General features: G+C 42.5%; 1 protein-coding gene across 1 annotated transcript in view; it reads right to left on the bottom strand.

Annotated features, from left to right (window-relative positions):
- The window catches only part of LOC126175277 (hexosaminidase D-like), a 119177-nt gene that overhangs the window by 50641 nt on the left and 49274 nt on the right, over positions 1 to 19262 (bottom strand). Inside the window, exon 3 of the mRNA XM_049921930.1 lies at positions 7099 to 7352. Coding sequence (XP_049777887.1) covers positions 7099 to 7352 — 254 coding nt within the window. The remainder of the gene's footprint in view (positions 1 to 7098; positions 7353 to 19262) is intronic.

The raw sequence follows: 19262 nt of genomic DNA, 5'->3' as shown, positions 1-19262 counted from the left end.
CATCTTGCATCAAATGGTATAGCTGAACGCCTGCATCGACAACTGAAAGCAGCTCTGAAATGTCACACAATGCAGAATTGGGTGGAAGCACAATCTACGGTGGTCCTTGGACTACGGGCGTCTTCAAAAGTGATCTAAAAGCTACGGCAGCAGCTAGTGTGCGGGCAAACACTATGTCTGCCAGGAGAATTTTTGCACAGACAGTCGTATCAGACATTGCTGCAAGATCATGAAAGCACATATGCCAGCTTAGACCAATGGCACCCAGAAGTCAGGCTGGGAGACATTTGTTTGTGTTCACAAATCTTGAGAACTGCACATACATTTTCTAATGCCATGATGTGATTAGCAGAGGCGGCCACACATTCCAGATTAGAATAAATGGTAGGCCTACCACCGTTGAATTATACCGACTCAAGTCCGCATTTTTTGATGCATTGGACACAGCAAAGACTACAGGAGGCGAATGAGAAGATAAGAATGTAGCACCAGAAAACGTCCCTGTTCCCACAGCCACCATGAGACATTACAGATGCCAGGCACCTCAGAGAAGAAAACAATGCCGAAGACTGGTACCTCAGCTGGCCGGAGTGGCCGTGCGGTTCTGGGCGCTACAGTCTGGAGCCGAGCGACCGCTACGGTCGCAGGTTCGAATCCTGCCTCGGGCATGGATGTGTGTGATATCCTTAGGTTAGTTAGGTTTAATTAGTTCTAAGTTCTAGGCAACTGATGACCTCAGCAGTTGAGTCGCATAGTGCTCAGAGCCATTTGAACCACTGGTACCTCACATCCTGCTGGAGCCACTGGCTCCAGTAACACAATGCCGGCTTTCAAGAAAACAGTGGTAACATGTGCAGGGTGACGAGTGAAGTTTAATCTGCGATATCATTAACACTGGGGAGGGGGGAGTCACGTAGCATCTCATTCTCACCCCGCAAACGCGTGTATACAGTGGTGTATTAACATTCCATGTGACTAGTATTTGTCATTATAGTTACTCTTTGATGATGGTGATACAGACAATTCCACGCTTCTCTTTACAGTTAACTGTCAGCCTTCCACGCTTGTAAGCTATCCTGTATAGACGCGTTTTATGTGGAAATAAATGTTCAATTCTACCAGATACCACATACTCTTCAGTTTTCCTGTAGGGAATATGTATCTTTCCCCTCATTATGCATGCTTCTACAGCCTTGACTTTGTGCTTTACCTATTCCTGCTTATCCACTGTACAGTTTCTGTCAATGTTATGTTTTAGACATTTGTAGTCCCTTTTTCTTGCTTCATTTGCTGCATTTTTATATTTTCTACTTTGGTGAATTAAATTCAATAACTCATGTGTTACTGAAGGATTTCTATTGGGCCTAATGTTTTTGGCTATCTGATCCTCTGCTGCCTTCACTACTTCATTTCCCAAAGATATGCAGTCATCTCCTATTGTATTTCTTTTCTTCATTTTCATCAATCATTGCCTAATGCTCTTTATGAAACTCTCAACAACCTTTGGTACTTACATTTAGTCAAGGCCCCATATTCTTCATTTTCTATCTTTCTGCAATTTCTTCAGTTTTAATCTGCAGTTCATAAACAATAAATTATGATCCGAATCCACATCTACCACTGGAAATTTTTTGCAGTTTAAAATCTGAATTGGTAATCTCTGTCTAACTACTACATCACAGAAGAATGCTTTGGCGCATACGCTGACAGCCCGAGCTCACCGGATTAGTGATGCCAACCACACACAACAGAAACTGAACAAGCAAACGACAACATTCCGTACAAATCGATACAACAGAGACATACAATGAACTATGGGTCAGCAAAGACAAAACAGATAAATGTACAGATGATACTCCCCTGTTGCTTGCACACCTTATGTGAGAGGTGTCTGTAACCGTACAGGCAAGGTTCTGCATCATACAGGAGTCAGATCTGTATTTCAGAGTGGCTAAAAGATCAGAGATTTGTTGAAGCCCACCAAGGATCCCGTGAACGCTCTCCATACCACAGGTGTCTATGAACTTCAGAGTGAATGCAGCAAAGTCTATGTTGGTGAAATAGGGAGACCCATTAGCAACTGCATTTTGGAGCACAAACATTACGTATGACTGGAACAGAACAAGAAGTCAGCTGTATCAGACCACCACCACAAATGGCGCCATCCTATCTATTTTCAAGAACCTCACATGCTTGCTGGCACCCATGGATGCAGCAACAGAAAATAGGAGAGGCAATTGAAATAATTAAACACCCTAACAACTTGAACAGGGAGGATGGCTACAAGTTACCTGCAGCCAGGCTGCCAATGACTACAGCCCAGTGGGACAAGTCTGTTTACCAGCCAGCAGCACCACTTGACCCAGGTTTAACAGTATAGAAGCAGTTGCAGGAGAACTGCAGTGCAGCCTTAAAGCCTCACTGCAAGCAAACACTACCCCCTGGACACAAGCTGCCAATTTGCTATTGCCTTCCAATCACCAATGAGAACTTGCCTACCAGTCTCTTACCAGGGTGGCACAGGTAACAGACAGCTGATAGATCACCTTTTGCCAATCACCTACTACAGCTACCTTCTAATCGGCTACCAGGATAGCACAGGCTATAGCATACCGTACAGCCACCCCTCCATAACAATCTTTTCAAACTGCCCAATGATATCGCAGATATGTGCTGTCAGTAACCACCAAACAGCAGCAAATGTCAGTATATATCTGTTTCAGAAGAAGGCCTCCTGGTTGAAAGCTTACATGTTTAATAGTCTTTCTGTTGTGTCTGTCTGCAACTCAGCATTTTGTGATATGACGAGTAGCAATCTATCCTTTTCATTATATTGTCATCATACATCCTGGCTTTTCCATTATTTGAGTATATAAAGGAAGACATTCACCAATATACAGTAGTGAACTGCCCTGAAGAGGACCGCAGCAAGTCAGTTGAAACGTTAGCAAATTAGTTGTATTGTAATTTACAGTGACACGGCCCAATACCCAAAATTATATAACCTATTTGTAAACTTCCAGTGCCTTCTGGTCTCCTCCATGTACACATACTCTTCTTTATGATTCTGAAACCAAGTGTTAGCAATAATTAAATAATCTCTCTGTTAAATTCTTCCATCTAATGATCAGAAATTCACACCAAACAATTTCTTTTTATTCTCCTCAATAAACCAGTAGCATTTGGCCCTTATTATCTGAAAAGCTTTGAAATTATCTGCACTTGGTCAATAACTGAATCTGTGAGGAGCTGTGTATTTCACCACCTCTTTATTGCAGAGAGTGACATTCCTCCAAGGGGGTCTTTGAAGATGACCTACAGACACTGGAACTGATTTACCAGGAGCTTGGTGGATCAGTGAAATAACATTATCCATCCATTCCTGGATACTGTTGTGTACTGCACTGCCACAACTAGTCTGATGGCAGTACCTTGGGCAGGGTGCATGTCCACCAGTTGGAGTCTTTGCAAAATTACAGACTCCACCACCACTGTCAACTACACCTGCCAAATTTCATCAGTCTCTTGACAACAGGAAGTAAGAAACATTTAAAAGCAAGCCCAGCTGAAGACAACCTTATTTGGTTTAGACTAGAATATTAAAATCTCTTGCTTATTCTGACTGACTAGTAATAAATAAAATTTGCAGTGTCTCTGCTTAATTCTTTGATTTATTCTTGCAAATTTTGCATAACATTTGTTCACAATGAACCCATGGCCTAATTCTATTCTGTTCCAATACTGCAGGAATGCTGTGTCAAGTGCTTCATGTGTACTGTTCTTGCATTGTTTTTAACTGTTAAATAAACACTTCAGTTGTGACTGAACTGAACAGCCAGTTAGCTGTAAAGTGTCTAATTACCCTTTAAAATCATGAATTTGCTTCCTTTTGATCACTACTTTATCTGCTTGCCGAATCCAGATTGCTAAACAAATAACCACTAATGTCACCATTACTAAATTTTTCTCAGCTGTTTCTTTCTGTGGTTGAACTGATTTTCTTGAGTCATGATTCAAGTTTCAAAAATGCATGGCATAATGCCAGATCACAAAGGTAACTTGCAACAAAATTTCATTTTACTCAGCAGCAAGCCAATGAGTGTAGTGAATTGAAACGATGAGCCCTCTGTATATATAAAAAGTTGGTCATGTCAAGAAAATCCATTTGACTACTGTGTAACAGCTACAAATTTTAATATTTTATGATATGGAAGATTACATTTATGATCATGTATCCCCATGGAGGTAAGAGATCATGGGAAGTTTGAAGCATGGAAGAGTCCAAGACAAGGGAGCTTAACTCGCATGTTCTCTCTCTTTTCTTACATACAACAGAGAGATTGGAGGTACCCGAGAATAAAGCAGTTGTTTTGCTCAACCATGTCACAGCAGTTTTTCAACTAGACAGAGCAGACACTATTGGAAAACTGCATACAGCAGACCTGTTGAGATATGGCAAGCACAAACTGTAATCTCATGTCTCTTCGTACAACTATCAGTACTGCAGTACTGGCAATGTCTATGCTAACCACACACAACGGTGTCTTCACACTGCTCTCAAGTCAGTCAAGTATAGTACTCCAGGCTGGCCACCAGTGAACATTTTGTTCATTATGGGATCTCTGTTACTCACACCAAGACAAACATACATGCATAGCGGCACCACTAACAGTCATGCACACCACATGGCTAACAGCATTTTTGCCACACTGTTATAAAAGTCACACATGCACAGATCCCAAAGAGAAGACATGAGGAATCTTGGAAGACTATCACTGACACCTGCACCACAATCATGTTACAAGATGTGACTAGCCAGTGAACCAATGACAAAAGTCAGTTAGTCAAGACTGTGGTTGATGCCTGCATCACAATAATCAGTTACTATAAGGGACTAGTCAGTGAACCAAGGACAGAATTCAGTTTGCCAAATAACTGTACATACAAAAAAGGGAGTCAAGTATTTGCCTTTGCCGGCTCAGCTATGTGTAAAAGTTGCAAATAAAAGTGTTTGAATTTTACCCAAGCAAATGTATGTCTTTGTGTTCCTACCTCGTATCCAACCCCTATGACTGCAGACACAACAGTAACAAATTTGGTATTCCTAACAGCTATAAAATTGACAGACTATGGAACAGTACTAAGGGGAAGCCTGTATCAATAACATCAAACACACATAATAAGTAGTCTGAAAAGCTGCAGCCTAAGCAAACAATCTGGTCTGTGTAAAATTCTCATATTGTTATCCGATGATTTGAACTGGTTCTCACCAAGGATGGAAATGGTGAATTATCTACTAAATCTACGAAAACCCTTTGAGAAAATTATAGCCAGTAAAGAGGCAGTCATTTGTATCATATGCACAACAAGATACATAAATCCATACACAGAGAGAGTAAAATAGTGAGCACATCAAAGTCATTTGCTAAGTATAATAACTAAGGTTGAGGGAAAAGTTATAAAATGCATGAAAGCAGATGGAATCTTCATTTTCTGGTCACTCGTGAAGAAAATTTAGTTCTGAATATATCCAGCTACCAAAGCAAGATTACCAACCTAATGGATCCACAAATTTGTGAGGAGTTCGGAAAGGACCTTTCTTTGAACTGCTACACAATTGATAAATAACTCCACAACTGAACTGAGCATTAAGAGAGGGAACTCTTTTTCATTTAAACTGCCACTGAGACAACACAGTTGCTTAAAATACTTGTTAACACCAACAGGAACTTCAATCTGTTCGCCCATCTAGTCAACCATGATTTATTTTGGCAGCATTACTACCATCTCACATTAACCAAACAGACTCTTTGTATAAAGAATTTAGCACATTTTCAACATAAAATAAATATTGCAGTCGGGCAGCATGAGCATATATTAGAAAGCTTTAGTGCTGTTTTGTCACTTACCATGGTTCCATTTAATTAGGTACTGAAATAATGGAACCTAATTTCCCCTGTGAATACTAAGAGTCTTTTAAATATTGCCTCATGTCCACAGATATCAGATGGTGTTATCTGTTGAATGAATATATGGTTTGGGTTGAAATGTGGCCCTTTAAGCTATATGGTGGCAAATGTCTACATGGTCAGTTGTGAACTATCGCTAGAACACGAATATCCCATTATGTGTAGCCAAGTGTGATCACTGATCAATATCAGTTTCAAATTAAACTTTTCTCCACTATTCCACTTTTGTGAGTAGACTCTCTTAGCTGCATCAAGCTGGAGCACGCAATCAGCCTGATGTAAAAGTTCTGTATAAACACTCAAACTTATACATAAGACGGCAGTCAGTGACATATTCAAAACAGATAGATCCTAAGATGTAAATATTGTAACTGCTATAGAACTACTAATTGGATTTTGAAGAATGAAACCCCAAAAAAATTATTTTTCTAAGAACTATGATACTAGCAGCAGAACTTACTAATTTCTATTTGAACAAGAAAAGTTGATACCAATATCTCAGTAATTAATATAGCTGTGAAAAGAGACTGTAATTTAGTGAGGAACTTTTCTCATTTAATTAAGGGTTAAAACACATTTATGAGATTTTAAATATGTATTTGAACTAAATGACACAAATATATAAATGACATAAACATATAGATGAAATTGGATGTCAATATGATTAAGCACAAACTTTGAGGTGCACTTATAATATGGGAAACAGTGGGACAGATTGTGCCACTAAAAATTTCAGTAATGCACAAAGACATTACTCAACAATGCGAAATTTTATCTTCCTGTCATTTGCAAATCAGAGAAGGGAGATCACTTCTCAAGCCCTACCTGCACATCTCACACATTTCTATAAGTCAGATTCTCTTTTCATCTCACTAGGATTGATGTAATACAATGGTAAATAAATTCATTATCAAGACAAGGATGCTGTAACAAATGCTATGTAAACAACAGGAGCTTTAGACATAACTAGATTCACACTGGGTGAATTATGACTCAGCTTTCCTAGATGGTATAATAAGAAACTCAAAGAAAAGGTTTGATATCCAGTCTTATATCAGAGGTAAAAAAATCGCACTGTACAAAACCAACCACATATTGCCCTTAAAAAAAATCATAACAGAAAACTTACTAATGTCTGTCAGCAGTTTATCAGGACCAGTAGCTCCTTTGAAGGCACTTGCTATCCACACAGCAGGGAATATTGCACTGTATTTGTCCCACAACTCTGGTGGTAAAGCGGCATTTATATCTGGTGTATATTTCCAAATGACAGGCTCTAACCACCGACCAACACCTGCTCTTCTAAGATCCTCCTCTCTTAGAGAGCGAAATTCATCATCCCACGTCAAAGGAGTCACGCTTGGATACCGTGTCTTCACATATCTAGAAGAAAAATCAATTATATGTACCTCTTACTCCTACCATTTAGGGAAACACATACACATACACACACGATGCTAAAGTAATAGAAGATTTTAGACACAAAACAAAGCATTAGAATATCACAGGAATGAAAGTTGCCCTCTCTGTCATCAAGCCAGGATTTTAAACCTATCTGCACTTTGCAAGTGTCAGTGTAAGTAATGGCTCTGAGCACTATGGGACTTAACATCTGAGGTCATCAGTCCCCTCAGTGTAAGTAATATTATTGAGAGAAGTGTCCCATTTCAATTAACAACAGAACATAACTTCGCTCTTAAAAATATGTAGATATGGCTAAATTACTGCACTGATAGAAAAATCACACACACACACACAGGGAAGTGGAAGGGGCATTCATTTGCGAGGGGAGGAGGAGGAGGAGGAGGAGGAGGAGGAGGAGGAGGAGGAGATTTAATTTTTCTGGAAGTGGGAAGGTTGTGAAAGGAAGATTGTGTCACTGGGAAACATGTAGATGCATATAGCGAAGGTGACAGGCACTTACATAGGAAGGTAAGGGGATACAGTAGTAGTAGTAGTAGTAGTAGTAGTAGTAGTAGTGGTTGTTTTTGTTATTGTTGTTGTTTCATGTGTCTGTGGATCCCTGTAGCAAAAATACTACACATGTTATGGTGTTACACTTTAAGAACGAACAAATAAAATATAATTCATATATAGGAATTTACATGTTTATAGGTCAAATTTGGAAAAGTGAGAGAGGGTCAAGTGGAATGTTCGGTAAAAGTCATACGCCTGAAGTAATTTAGGAAAAGCATGGAAAACTTAAATCAGGATGGCCTCACAGAAATTGGGAGCCTCCATCCTTCTGAATACAAGGCCAGAACAGTTAAAACAGGGCAGTGTTCACACATTACTGTTTTGTAAAGAAGTTATTAAATAAAGCAAAAAAAAAGTGCTAAAATGTCTCTTCATTTCTCACTACAAATCACTGTACAAAGTACACATGCATTATATCATAATATAACACTACAAACCCCATCAGCTGATATCAAGGTCATAGCAACTTTATTTGATTTTCATTTTGTGCACCGCATTTCTCATTTACTAGCCTGAAAATTAACTTGATGTCCCTCCATAATAGTGAGCTGTTGAGCTCAGAAAGATAAGATGTTAGCATTATACATTGCAGATCTCAGGAGTAAAGTTTTCCAAAAACTGAAGAAAAAAACATTATAATGCAAAGTGTTGTGTGAAACAACACAGATGTTTTAATATTATTGTTTATTTGTGTTAAATATTTTACCAGTATTAGACAGTTGCGAGAAATATTCAGAAAATAAAAACTAGCTAAGGTAGAGAATCCAGAATAGCAGAATATAATAAATAAAAATTAGGACTAAATATATTCTAGGATGGAAATAATAAACAAATATTAGGAAAAGCAACAAGACACCTACAGTTGATTGATATGTGGGCTATACACACACTAACTAATTCTTAATTGAACTACCAGTCTTTTTCCATGTCAAGTTATATTATGCAGCACAGAGTGATGAAAGAAAGTAAGCCATCAAAGGTTAAAATAAGTAGAAAGTTAAATGACTGCCTTGGAGCATTGCCTTTCCCAGTGTCCTCATAACACCAAGTCCACTGCTTTCTTCTTAATCCTTTTGGCCAGTCACTAATATCAATATACAAGGGTGTACTGAAAAGTAATGTTCTGAATATTTTATTCTGTTCTTAATATCAGCTGAGGTATTACATGTCACGCATATTACCCGGTCAACTTTCCTGTGTCACTGGTGCAAATAGCAACCCTTGCTGCTAGAGGGTTCCAAGTTGTAGCATGTAACATGGCAGTGTGTAACTTGGTCGGTGCATGAGAAAACGGAAAGCACAAATTCAAAGATTTTGCCCACACATGGAGCACCCTCTCCTTCACCAGGACAATGCCAGACCACACGAGTGCTGTGACATCTGCAACAATCTAATCAATCTAATGCCTTGCATTCACTGTCAGTGCTCATCCTCCACACAGTTCTGACTTGGCCCCATCTGAGTTTCATTCATTTAAAAAACTTGGAGAACATCACAAAGGACTTCACTTCAATAGTGATAAAGTGGTGCAAGCAGACGTCAGGTTGCGATTCCATCAACAAACTCACACAATCTATGGCTACGCTATCAACAAACTGGTATCTCATTGGGAGAAGTGTTTGTTGCGATGGTGACTACATTGATAGATAAAGATGTAAACATGAAGACCAAAGATGAAGTATGTTAATAAAGTTTGTTTTATCTAAAAAGCTGTAACAGTTTTCACACAAGAAATTCAGAGGCATTACTTTGAAGGATGCCCTCATATTTAGTGATAAGTTGTAAAAGCAGTCATAAAAGAAGTGTCAGAGACTGAAGCCCTATTAGAAAGACGTGGGGCTTGTACAGTACCCAGCGTCTCAATTTAGCTAAAGCTAGATATTGACAGTACTGAGATCTTTGAGTCACATTTAAGCATTCACTGAAAAGAAAAACAGGCCTTGTAGGATGGGAAATGGTGTATCTGTAGTGACAGACAAGAATCTTTAACCACTTGGTATAGGAACTGAGTATATGTGGGCACAACAGTTTGGGCACAAATAACAATTATGAATGGCATAAAAGTTTTAGTTGGGTGCTACTATTGGCCACCAGACTCAGCTGCAGAAGTAACTAATAACATTCCCCAGTATGTATGCTTCCAAGTCATCTATAAATGTTGGAGATCTTAATTACCCACAACTGATTACGAAAATTACAATTTTAGAAGTGGCTGATAAGACAGAACTTCCTGTGAGACAGTTGTAGAGGCTTTCTCTAGAAAAACTGGTTTAGCCTTCTATACATGATGGAAATACAGAAGACCTAGCACCAACAAACAGACCCATCCTCTTATAGAAAGCTCTCAGACTGGAATCAATCATCACACTGTAGTTATAGAAACAACTGGTGTCAAGGTACAAAAATATAGAAAAGGAAACGAAAAAGTCAATATGTTCATTAAAATGGATGAGGAGAAGGTTGTCTCTTTTCTCAGGCAGGGTGTGAAAAAGTTTGATTCCGGCACTGAACACACAGGAACTGTGGTTCAAGTTCAGACAAATAATTGACGAAGTTATAGAAAAGAATGTACATAGCAGAATAACTGAACATGGCAGAGATCCCTTTGGTATACAGATGACATCAAAAAGCTTCTTAAAAAATATTTCCAACTGCACAATAGATACAAAGCATAAACCATTAGATATGCAACCCTTGACGGCAGAAGGCACTTTATGAAGTCTTCAATAACTACTGCAGCAAACATGTCACCACCAACTACCTCATAATTCCACAAAATTTTGGTCATATGTTAAGGCTGTCAGTGGCACAGAACAAAAGCAGAAATGTTAAACTAGTGGGGTTGCTGGTAGGGGGAAAGAGATGGAGGGGGGGGGGGGGGGGGGGGGGAGAGTTAATGCACTAAACAGCAAGTACATCAGTTCCTCATTCAAGGAGGGAGGTTACTGAATACCAGGTGAGTACAAAAAGGGCTTCAAAGAGTGCAGGTTGAACATAGGACAAAGATAGGCCTAGGAACCATAGGTATTATATTAGTGAATTGTTTAGCTGTGCTGGGAAAGCACCAGGCCTCTAAGCACTAATATAAAGAATGCAGGCTTTCTCGGCGAATCTCGATGATAAAATCTTCTTGATTTGACAGCTGAGTCAATGTGTTGTTTTCCAGCAATGTTTCAGCAAGTTTCTTACTTGCCATCTTCAGGCGAAGTATCGGGTTCATGTCTCGTCCAGATCTTTATAGCCGCTGGACCATGGGCTTCTCTGCATCCTCGGTGCTGGTTGTCGTGTTTCTTCTTGTTCTGCGGGATGTCGAGCTCCAGTGGTGCTTTGGGATCAAAGCGGTCAACCGCTGTTGACAAAAAGCACGTCTTGTATTTGCCGCGGGCCGCGTCGTCGGCCGTCTCGAGCGCCCCAGCTGCCGCAGAGCCAGGCTCTGCTCCCCCCAAGAGTAGGGAAATTGTGGGCCAGGACCTGGAAGCCGGCCGCGGAACCACAGAAAAGGTTTCCGCCGCCGCCGTCCAGACCTCCGCGTCCACGAATACAGTAGGGCCAGCAATGCAGCCGGGAAACCTAACGGTGCCAACGAAGGCTGTAACTGGCACCCCCCTGGCAGCGCCCCCCTTCTCCACTCCGGACATGGCAAACAACACAGCAAATAATGCCACCCTACACAGAACACCAACAACCTCATACATCGTCAGTACTTGGAATCCCGCCCCTCCTAACCGCTCCTGCTTGCCAGCGCCACCGGCACACTACCTGAATACATTGAATCCATGAAAAATGGCAAGCAGACGATCCGTCTGCCGACCAAAATCCTCCCTAAACCCACCCCCTCGTCTCAGTCCTCCACCCGCTCCAAATACCTCAAATCCCCCCCCCACTCAAGTCCACCACATCCAAGCAACGGCGTGTAAGGAAGGACAAGAAGGAGAAGCGCTCCAAGGGGAAAAAGCACTCCACCACCCCCATCCCAACCACTACCACACCCTCTGAGGAGCCGGCACCCCCGACAGCAACTGTCGTCGTCCTAGGAGGGAACCAGGAAACACCGGCACTGGAAGGGAACCGCATAACCGGGCAGGATTCGGATGGTTTCGTGCTGGCGAGGAAAACCTTTCGCCGGCCGAGGCTCCCGCCGGCCCGGGGAGTGGAACCCAACCCAAACAGGTTCCAGGCGGTGGCCAATGAGCCAGAGACACATCAAGACACAACAACACAAACACAAAATCAGGTCACCCACCACCTCCCTCCGATCGGCGCCGAGTTCACTCAGAACTACGAGGAACTGTTCGAAATGTTAAAAACAGCAATCGGGGGAGGAAATTTAAAGGCAAAACCTGCTGGTGGTGACAAAATAAAAATAACATTACTGACACTGGAGCACTACACCACAATAAAAACACTTCTCAGCAGCAAAAACATACCCCACTACACTTTCCCCACAACAAAAACACGTAATAAAAACATAGTCATCAGAGACCTATCAAGACGAGTAGCCCCCCAGGCGATCAAAACAGACCTGACTGCCCAGGGGTACGTCGTCAAGGTGGTCCAACAAATGGGACACATAGGGAGCAAATGGCCCTTGTATCAGGTCACACTACCGGACGTCCCACAAAATAAAAGGGACATTAAGATGATCCTGGCGGTCCCTGTGACCACTGAACCACTGCGCCGCAAAAACAAGACGGTGCAGTGCTTCAGATGCCAGGGCCTCAACCACATTGCGGCACACTGCTCCATGGCAGTGAGGTGCAGAAAATGCGCTGAGGCCCATGACACGAGAACTTGTAACATCAAACACACTGACCCGCAAATAAGGTGCGCGCTGTGTGGGAAAAACCACACAGCGGGTTACCAAGGTTGTGAGGTCCATAAAAGACACACACAGCAGGCAAAGGGCACAAAGGCCGCCCCCCACACACGAAAAGAAAACACCACGAACCCATCCAGACACACAAGAAACCAAAACATGACAACACACACAGACAAGGCCTGAGTAAAACCAAGGCCAGATACACCAAGGGCAACATATGCGGAAGTGGTTTCTCCCCAGAGGAATCATGAAAGCATTGCCCAACCACCACAACGCCAGACACTATCACAAGAACAACACCGGGAAATACACAGCAACAACGACCAGGTCCACCATGGCAGAGAAATCCCTAGGGAACCCCACACACACTACCCCCCATGGATCAGTTGTTAGGCGTAATGGTGCAGACCATGAACCTCGTCATGGAAATGATTAAGGAATTCAGGGAAGCCCAGAAGCAGAACACACAGATCCTCGCTGCCCTTCAGGCAACAGTCCAGCAGTCGCTCCCCTCTGCAACTTCCTCAGTAGTATCAAAACCCCATCATGAATAGAAGACCAAACATCCAAGGCCTGACAATGTGCGTCTTTAACGCAGACGGCATTGTTAATCAAGAGGTCGAGTTCAGAGAACTCATGAAAGAGTTCTCCATCGACATATGAATGATGGGGGAAACCCACCTAAAACCGGGAATAAAAGCGACAGTCCCCAACTATGTTAGCTACCGCAAAGACAGGCCAACCCAAGGCGGAGGAGTGGCCATATACATAAAAAGAGGGATCCCCCACCACCAGGTATTCCTACCAGCTACCAATAAAATCGAAGCAGTGGCGGTGGAAGTAACCACTGCCACTGGACCCCTAACAATTGTTGCAGTCTACCGACCCCCACATGACCAGATAGATGAGGGAGACATAGCTGCTCTAGGGCAAATTGAAGGCAAACTCGTAATAGGAGGAGACTTCAATGCCAAACACCCTGACTGGAATTCTAGAGTAACCTCCAGAGCAGGCGCCAAACTGCAACAACTAGCGCGCACCCACCACTTCGAAACATGGGGTCCAGTCGAGCCCACACATTTTCCGAAAAACGGAAGCAGGCCCGATGTGTTAGATATAGCTCTCACTAGGAGGATCGCAGGATTTGTGACCGCAAGGACAATCAACAGAATGTCCTCCGACCACAACCCAATGATTCTAGAAGTCGATGTGGGAGAATGGGTAGCACTCCCACGGTACCAGACGTCTTACAAACGCACAGACTGGGAGCGATACCAAGAAACTGTCGCCTCTGATATCGCTCGCGCTCCGCCACCTACTGCCGAAACAGTAGAACAAGCGCTACTAGACTTGACAGGCACCATCTTGCAGGCAGCGGAAGAGGCCACCCCACCACAAAGGGATGGCCCTCCACCGCAAATACAGCTCCCAGAACACTTGCTAGCTCAAATCCGACACAAGAACAGAGTGGCAAAAGAGTGGAAGATCACCAGAAATCAGGCCACCAGGAGGCTGCTCAATCGTCTACAGAGAGAACTGAAGGTAGCGCTCAATGAGCACAGAAACCAGCAATGGCAAAACCGCCTCACAGCTCTCAAAGTAGATGATCATACACTATGGCAAGCAACCAAACAATTCACAAAAAGACGCACTAGGATGCCACCACTGCACGGCGAACGGGGACTGGTCTACAGCCATGCTGGGAAGGCCAACGCCCTCGCCGACTCCTTCAAGAAGCAGTTTCAAACTGCAGAATTCGAGGATGAAGAGCATGAGGAGGTAGTCAGGCATCAACTGGCCGTCTTCCTCAACGCTGAGGAGGACCCAGAGGATGAACCCATACTTTTTGCCCCCGAGGACGTGGCAAGAGTAATCAGGGCCCTCCCTACAAAAAAGGCGCCAGGGCATGGTAGTGTCACAAACCAGTTAGTCAAAAAACTCCCACCCACAGCGATCACACACCTCGCGAACGTCCTCAACGAGATTACTCGTTCCCGCGAGTTCCCAGCTTGCTGGAAACATGCGGAAGTGGTCGCAATACACAAACCAGGGAAAGACCCTCTATTCCCGCAGCACTACAGGCCGATCAGCCTCTTGCCAACTCTCAGCAAGATCTATGAGCACCTCCTGCTAAGACCCATACAAGAACATATTACCAGAGAGCAAATTCTGCCGGATTTCCAATTTGGATTCCGGCAGAACCACTCTGCCCCACAGCAGGTCATGGGAATGGTTGAAGCAGCCACAGAGGGCTTCAACCACAGAGGCTACTGCGGAATAGTGCTACTAGACGTAGCCAAAGCCTTTGATTTAGTATGGAATAGAGGACTACTCTACAAGTTGTACACACAAGGGTTTCCCGGGAGAATAGTTCAGCTGATCAAGAGCTACCTCTCGAATAGGACTTTCTCCGTCAAAGTAGAAACTGCCACTTCCACCAGAAGGCGTATTCGTGCCGGGGTGCCGCAGGGATCGGTCCTGGGGCCCATATTGTACAGTTTGTACACTGCGGACACTCCAACGGCCCCCCTGGTGCACACCGCGCAGTACACGGACGACACAGCCTTCTACACAAGAAATGCAAACAAGGACCTGGTCATTCGTAGGCTACAAAGGGTTTTAGACGACACAGAAACCTGGGCCCGTCGCTGGCGCATCACCATCAATTCTGAAAAGACGCAGGCAATGCTGATTACCCGAAGGCTCGGAAGGCGCGAACCTCCTCAACTTCCCCCCTCCACCTCCACCTAAATGGAACCCAACTCCCCTGGCGCAGAACCGCCAAGTACCTTGGCGTATCCTTGGACCCTCGTCTTACGTGGAAACCCCACATAGACGAGGTCCACAGGGAGGTCTGCGCCAGAATGTCCATCCTATACCCTATCCTAAACACAACCAGCTCCCTTCCCTGCCCAGTAGCAGTAAATGTATACCAGGCCCTGATCCGGCCGGTAATGGAGTATGCGTGCCCAATATGGGGATACGCGGCAAAGCAGCACCTGGACAAACTCCAGAGGCTGCAGAACCGCGCCCTCAGAAGGGCACTACATCTACCACTTGGATTCCCCACAGATGACCTGCACGCCGCAGCCGAAATCCCATTCCTGAGAGAGCGTTTCCAGGATCTGGCAAGGGCCTTCTATGAAGGTTCCTCCAGATCCGGAAATGCACTCATCCACTCCCTAGGTCGGTATGACATGTCCCGCGATAAGCACAAGCGCCCTATGACGATCTTCGACGATTAAGTCGAAGAGAAAATCCCAACACCCAATCCCTAATCCAGTTCCTTCCCATATAACACCAATCATCTCGTCTACCCCAGGCAAGTACCAGACACATTCACAACAATTCATCACATATCACAGACACCAAAAATATATAGAAAAAACACACACACACACACGTACACAGGGGAGTAAAAGCCAAAAGGCTACAAACTCCCCCTCACACTTCCCCAAAGAGGGGAAAGTATAAGATGAGAGCAGCATGACCCTAACACTTCGCCTGAAGATGTCAAGTAAGAAACTTGCTAAAACGTTGCTGGAAAACAACACGACTCGGCTGTCAACCCAAGAAGATTTTATCATCACTAATATAAAGCACTGCAACTCAAATCATTACCGGTACTGAAAGCTGGGTGAAGCTGGAGGAAAGTTCAGTAACAGTTTTTACAGCGTTTTCAGAAAAGATAGATTAAATACAATTGGTGGTGACGTGTTTGTTGCTCTTAAAAATAGTTCGTCTCGTAGCAAAATTTTAGCAGACAGTTCCTGTAAGATAGTATGGGTAGCAGTCTTATTTGACAACCACAATAGATTAATAATTGGTTCTAACATTTGGAAACAGAAACCACCTACTAATATTCTGCAAAATTGTACTTGTTTGGCCATGAACCAGATTTCGGCTTCTTTGACTACCATACGTGACAACTGAATGTCACAAATACAGAGAAATATGATGTGTGACATAACGTATTATTTGTACAGAAGATACAAAGAGTGGCAAAAGTGTTTAAATCATAGGAGAACATTAAAAAATGTCACACAGAAACACTTAGAGGGTGGGGGTGGCGTTGGGGTTGGGGGTGGGATGAAGTTTTTATGTGGAGATACATTTAACAACTGATTAGAAATGAGGCGAATTTACAGTTTGAACCTAGAGGATTTTTCCCGTATCTCCCAGTTAAAAATAAATTTCTCCCGGGTGAAAATACGCTATTGCTATGTTAAGTGACAGTATACTTTCCCTCGGAACTGTAAAACTTATCCTTTGTTAGGATATGGTTTTATACAGAAGCGTAGAATCTCCCGGCACTTTAGAAAACGATAGCCAGGGGTAAAAAAGATATTTCATATGCAGCAACATGTACGCTGCATATTTTCGTATTACGAAAGTATAAATTCGAATTCCATCAACAGGAAAAGTTAATGGTTTAAATTAATATACATAGTGTTGCTACAAGAAAAGCAAATCTTTCGCATATATTTGTCTCGAAGATTAATAAGCTACAAGAGAAGCTAAGCTTTCACTTATAATGTTGATCTGTTTAGCGCATGTTACACTTTAATATACATCACACAAATACGCCAGGAAAATTTTTAATACCGACATAAATCTCCGATCTTCTGGGCTCGAAATTCTTCTAAATAGCTCATCGTCAAAGATTTGATTTTTAAAAAGAGACCAATCACTCTGTGATTTAAGAAATCCATTCTCGCACATAGTTCATCTTGCGTAAAAGAAAATTTACTTTGAAAATAACGCTTTCCTAACAACAATTCGCAATATTTTCCCGTGACCTGTTAGAAATAGATTCATTTCAGCAGTTGTCTGAGAGCGCCAGATAAAAGACGTCATCGAGCTTGCGCAGCTACGGTGATGTAGGAAGCCCGTATGATCGTACGTGTAAAACATCAAAAGAACTTACATTATGACATAAAAGAAACAAGACATCAGAGGACACTCCCAGTGCGTCAGAATTTCGTGAACCATACTAAAATGCATAGTTCGCCTTACAGTGCAAATTGGTATGTCCAGATTCTCAATGACGTAGGCCTTGACCAGATATGAAGCTTTTCAGTGTGGTTTTCGGGACGTAAATTTTCTTGGAGTACCAGTACTGTATTATCTCATGTTTGGTTCTTTATTATGGCATAATGCCATACATGCTAGAAGATGAAAACGTGCACCTGAAATGCAGCGAACAGTTGAAACTAGCCGTTAGTGTGGAATAAATTGACTGCCTTAGCAGGAAAGCTTAATAAACGCCAAATTTATTTATCAAAACGACAAAAATAACTTCATTGTTCTGCAAGGCGATTAATGCTTGACTGCCAGAAAGGTGGAAATAAAAATCTGAAACTAGTAAAATAGTTTACTCTTCTGTAATTATGTGAATGTATTTTAATTCACTTGATAGCTCCCAGCCACAGAAATCCGTCTTGTTTTCATTTGACGTGAGAGCAGTAAATGAATAGGAAACAGAAAAATCACTAAGTGTAAAAACAGGTTACATGGAGACTACCCCCCCCCCCCCCTCCCCCAAACTATAACTCAGACTGCTCTGCGCATCGGAACGTCAAAAATTAAGAAAAAATACTTTTCAAAAATAAAAGTATACAGTGAGGTGCCACGCATCTTCAAACAACACTGTTATACCGCACGTCACTATATTTCGCTCTGTGGAACTCAAACGTGTATATTTTGTAATGGATGCCATGAAACCATTTCAGGGTAGTGGAAATTAAAATGTCCTGTAGCGCCTCTCCTGCTCCCAGTCTGCCGGTTTGAAATCCTGCCCCCCCCCCCCCCTCCCCCCACTTTTTTTTTTTTTTTGTAAAAAGACCCTCGCAATTAATACTGGATAGGATTATTTGTAACCAGGAGAACAAGAACTCTTCAGAAAAACTGGACTCTTTATTGCCTATTAGCTAATAACTTGCTCTTCTGTGTGACATAAAATTAAATATAGGACACCTAAAACCAGTAGGGACAAGAGACAGGCATGACAGTGCACATTTCTTCAATCCTTAGGTCCTAGCAATTTTTCTCTCTAATCTTGCTACAGCTTTACACGGAGCGCTTTCCTTTCTGCAAAAGGACTATTACCTCATCAAAGTCCGTCAAACGTTTTGCTACATGAAAAATGGAAATGGGGTTGTCTAATACTGAAAAAGCTGTTAATAAAAATAGTACCTAAGACTGGTGTGGTTTCTCGATCTGATTACGTCTATTTTGTCACTGTGTGCTGGAGAAAAGAAAATAGGCCTTTCTAATATTTCAGCAATTGTAACACACACCAAATAAGCGAGACTGTTTTGGCAATAATGATTATTTTTATAATATGTCGGAATATAATTCACGGAGTATCAATATGAAAAACCAATTTGGTCTACTACAAGCAAAAAGCTTTACGTTAGGAAATAGTTTCACATTTCATTCATACGCTCCAGTTTCTCATGAACGAGATCGAAAAGTAGTAGAACGAAATTTTTGTA

Source organism: Schistocerca cancellata, chromosome 3 (assembly GCF_023864275.1).
Source record: "Schistocerca cancellata isolate TAMUIC-IGC-003103 chromosome 3, iqSchCanc2.1, whole genome shotgun sequence".
Taxonomy (NCBI): Eukaryota; Metazoa; Arthropoda; class Insecta; order Orthoptera; family Acrididae; genus Schistocerca; species Schistocerca cancellata.
This window is presented reverse-complemented; position numbering and strand designations above follow the sequence as displayed.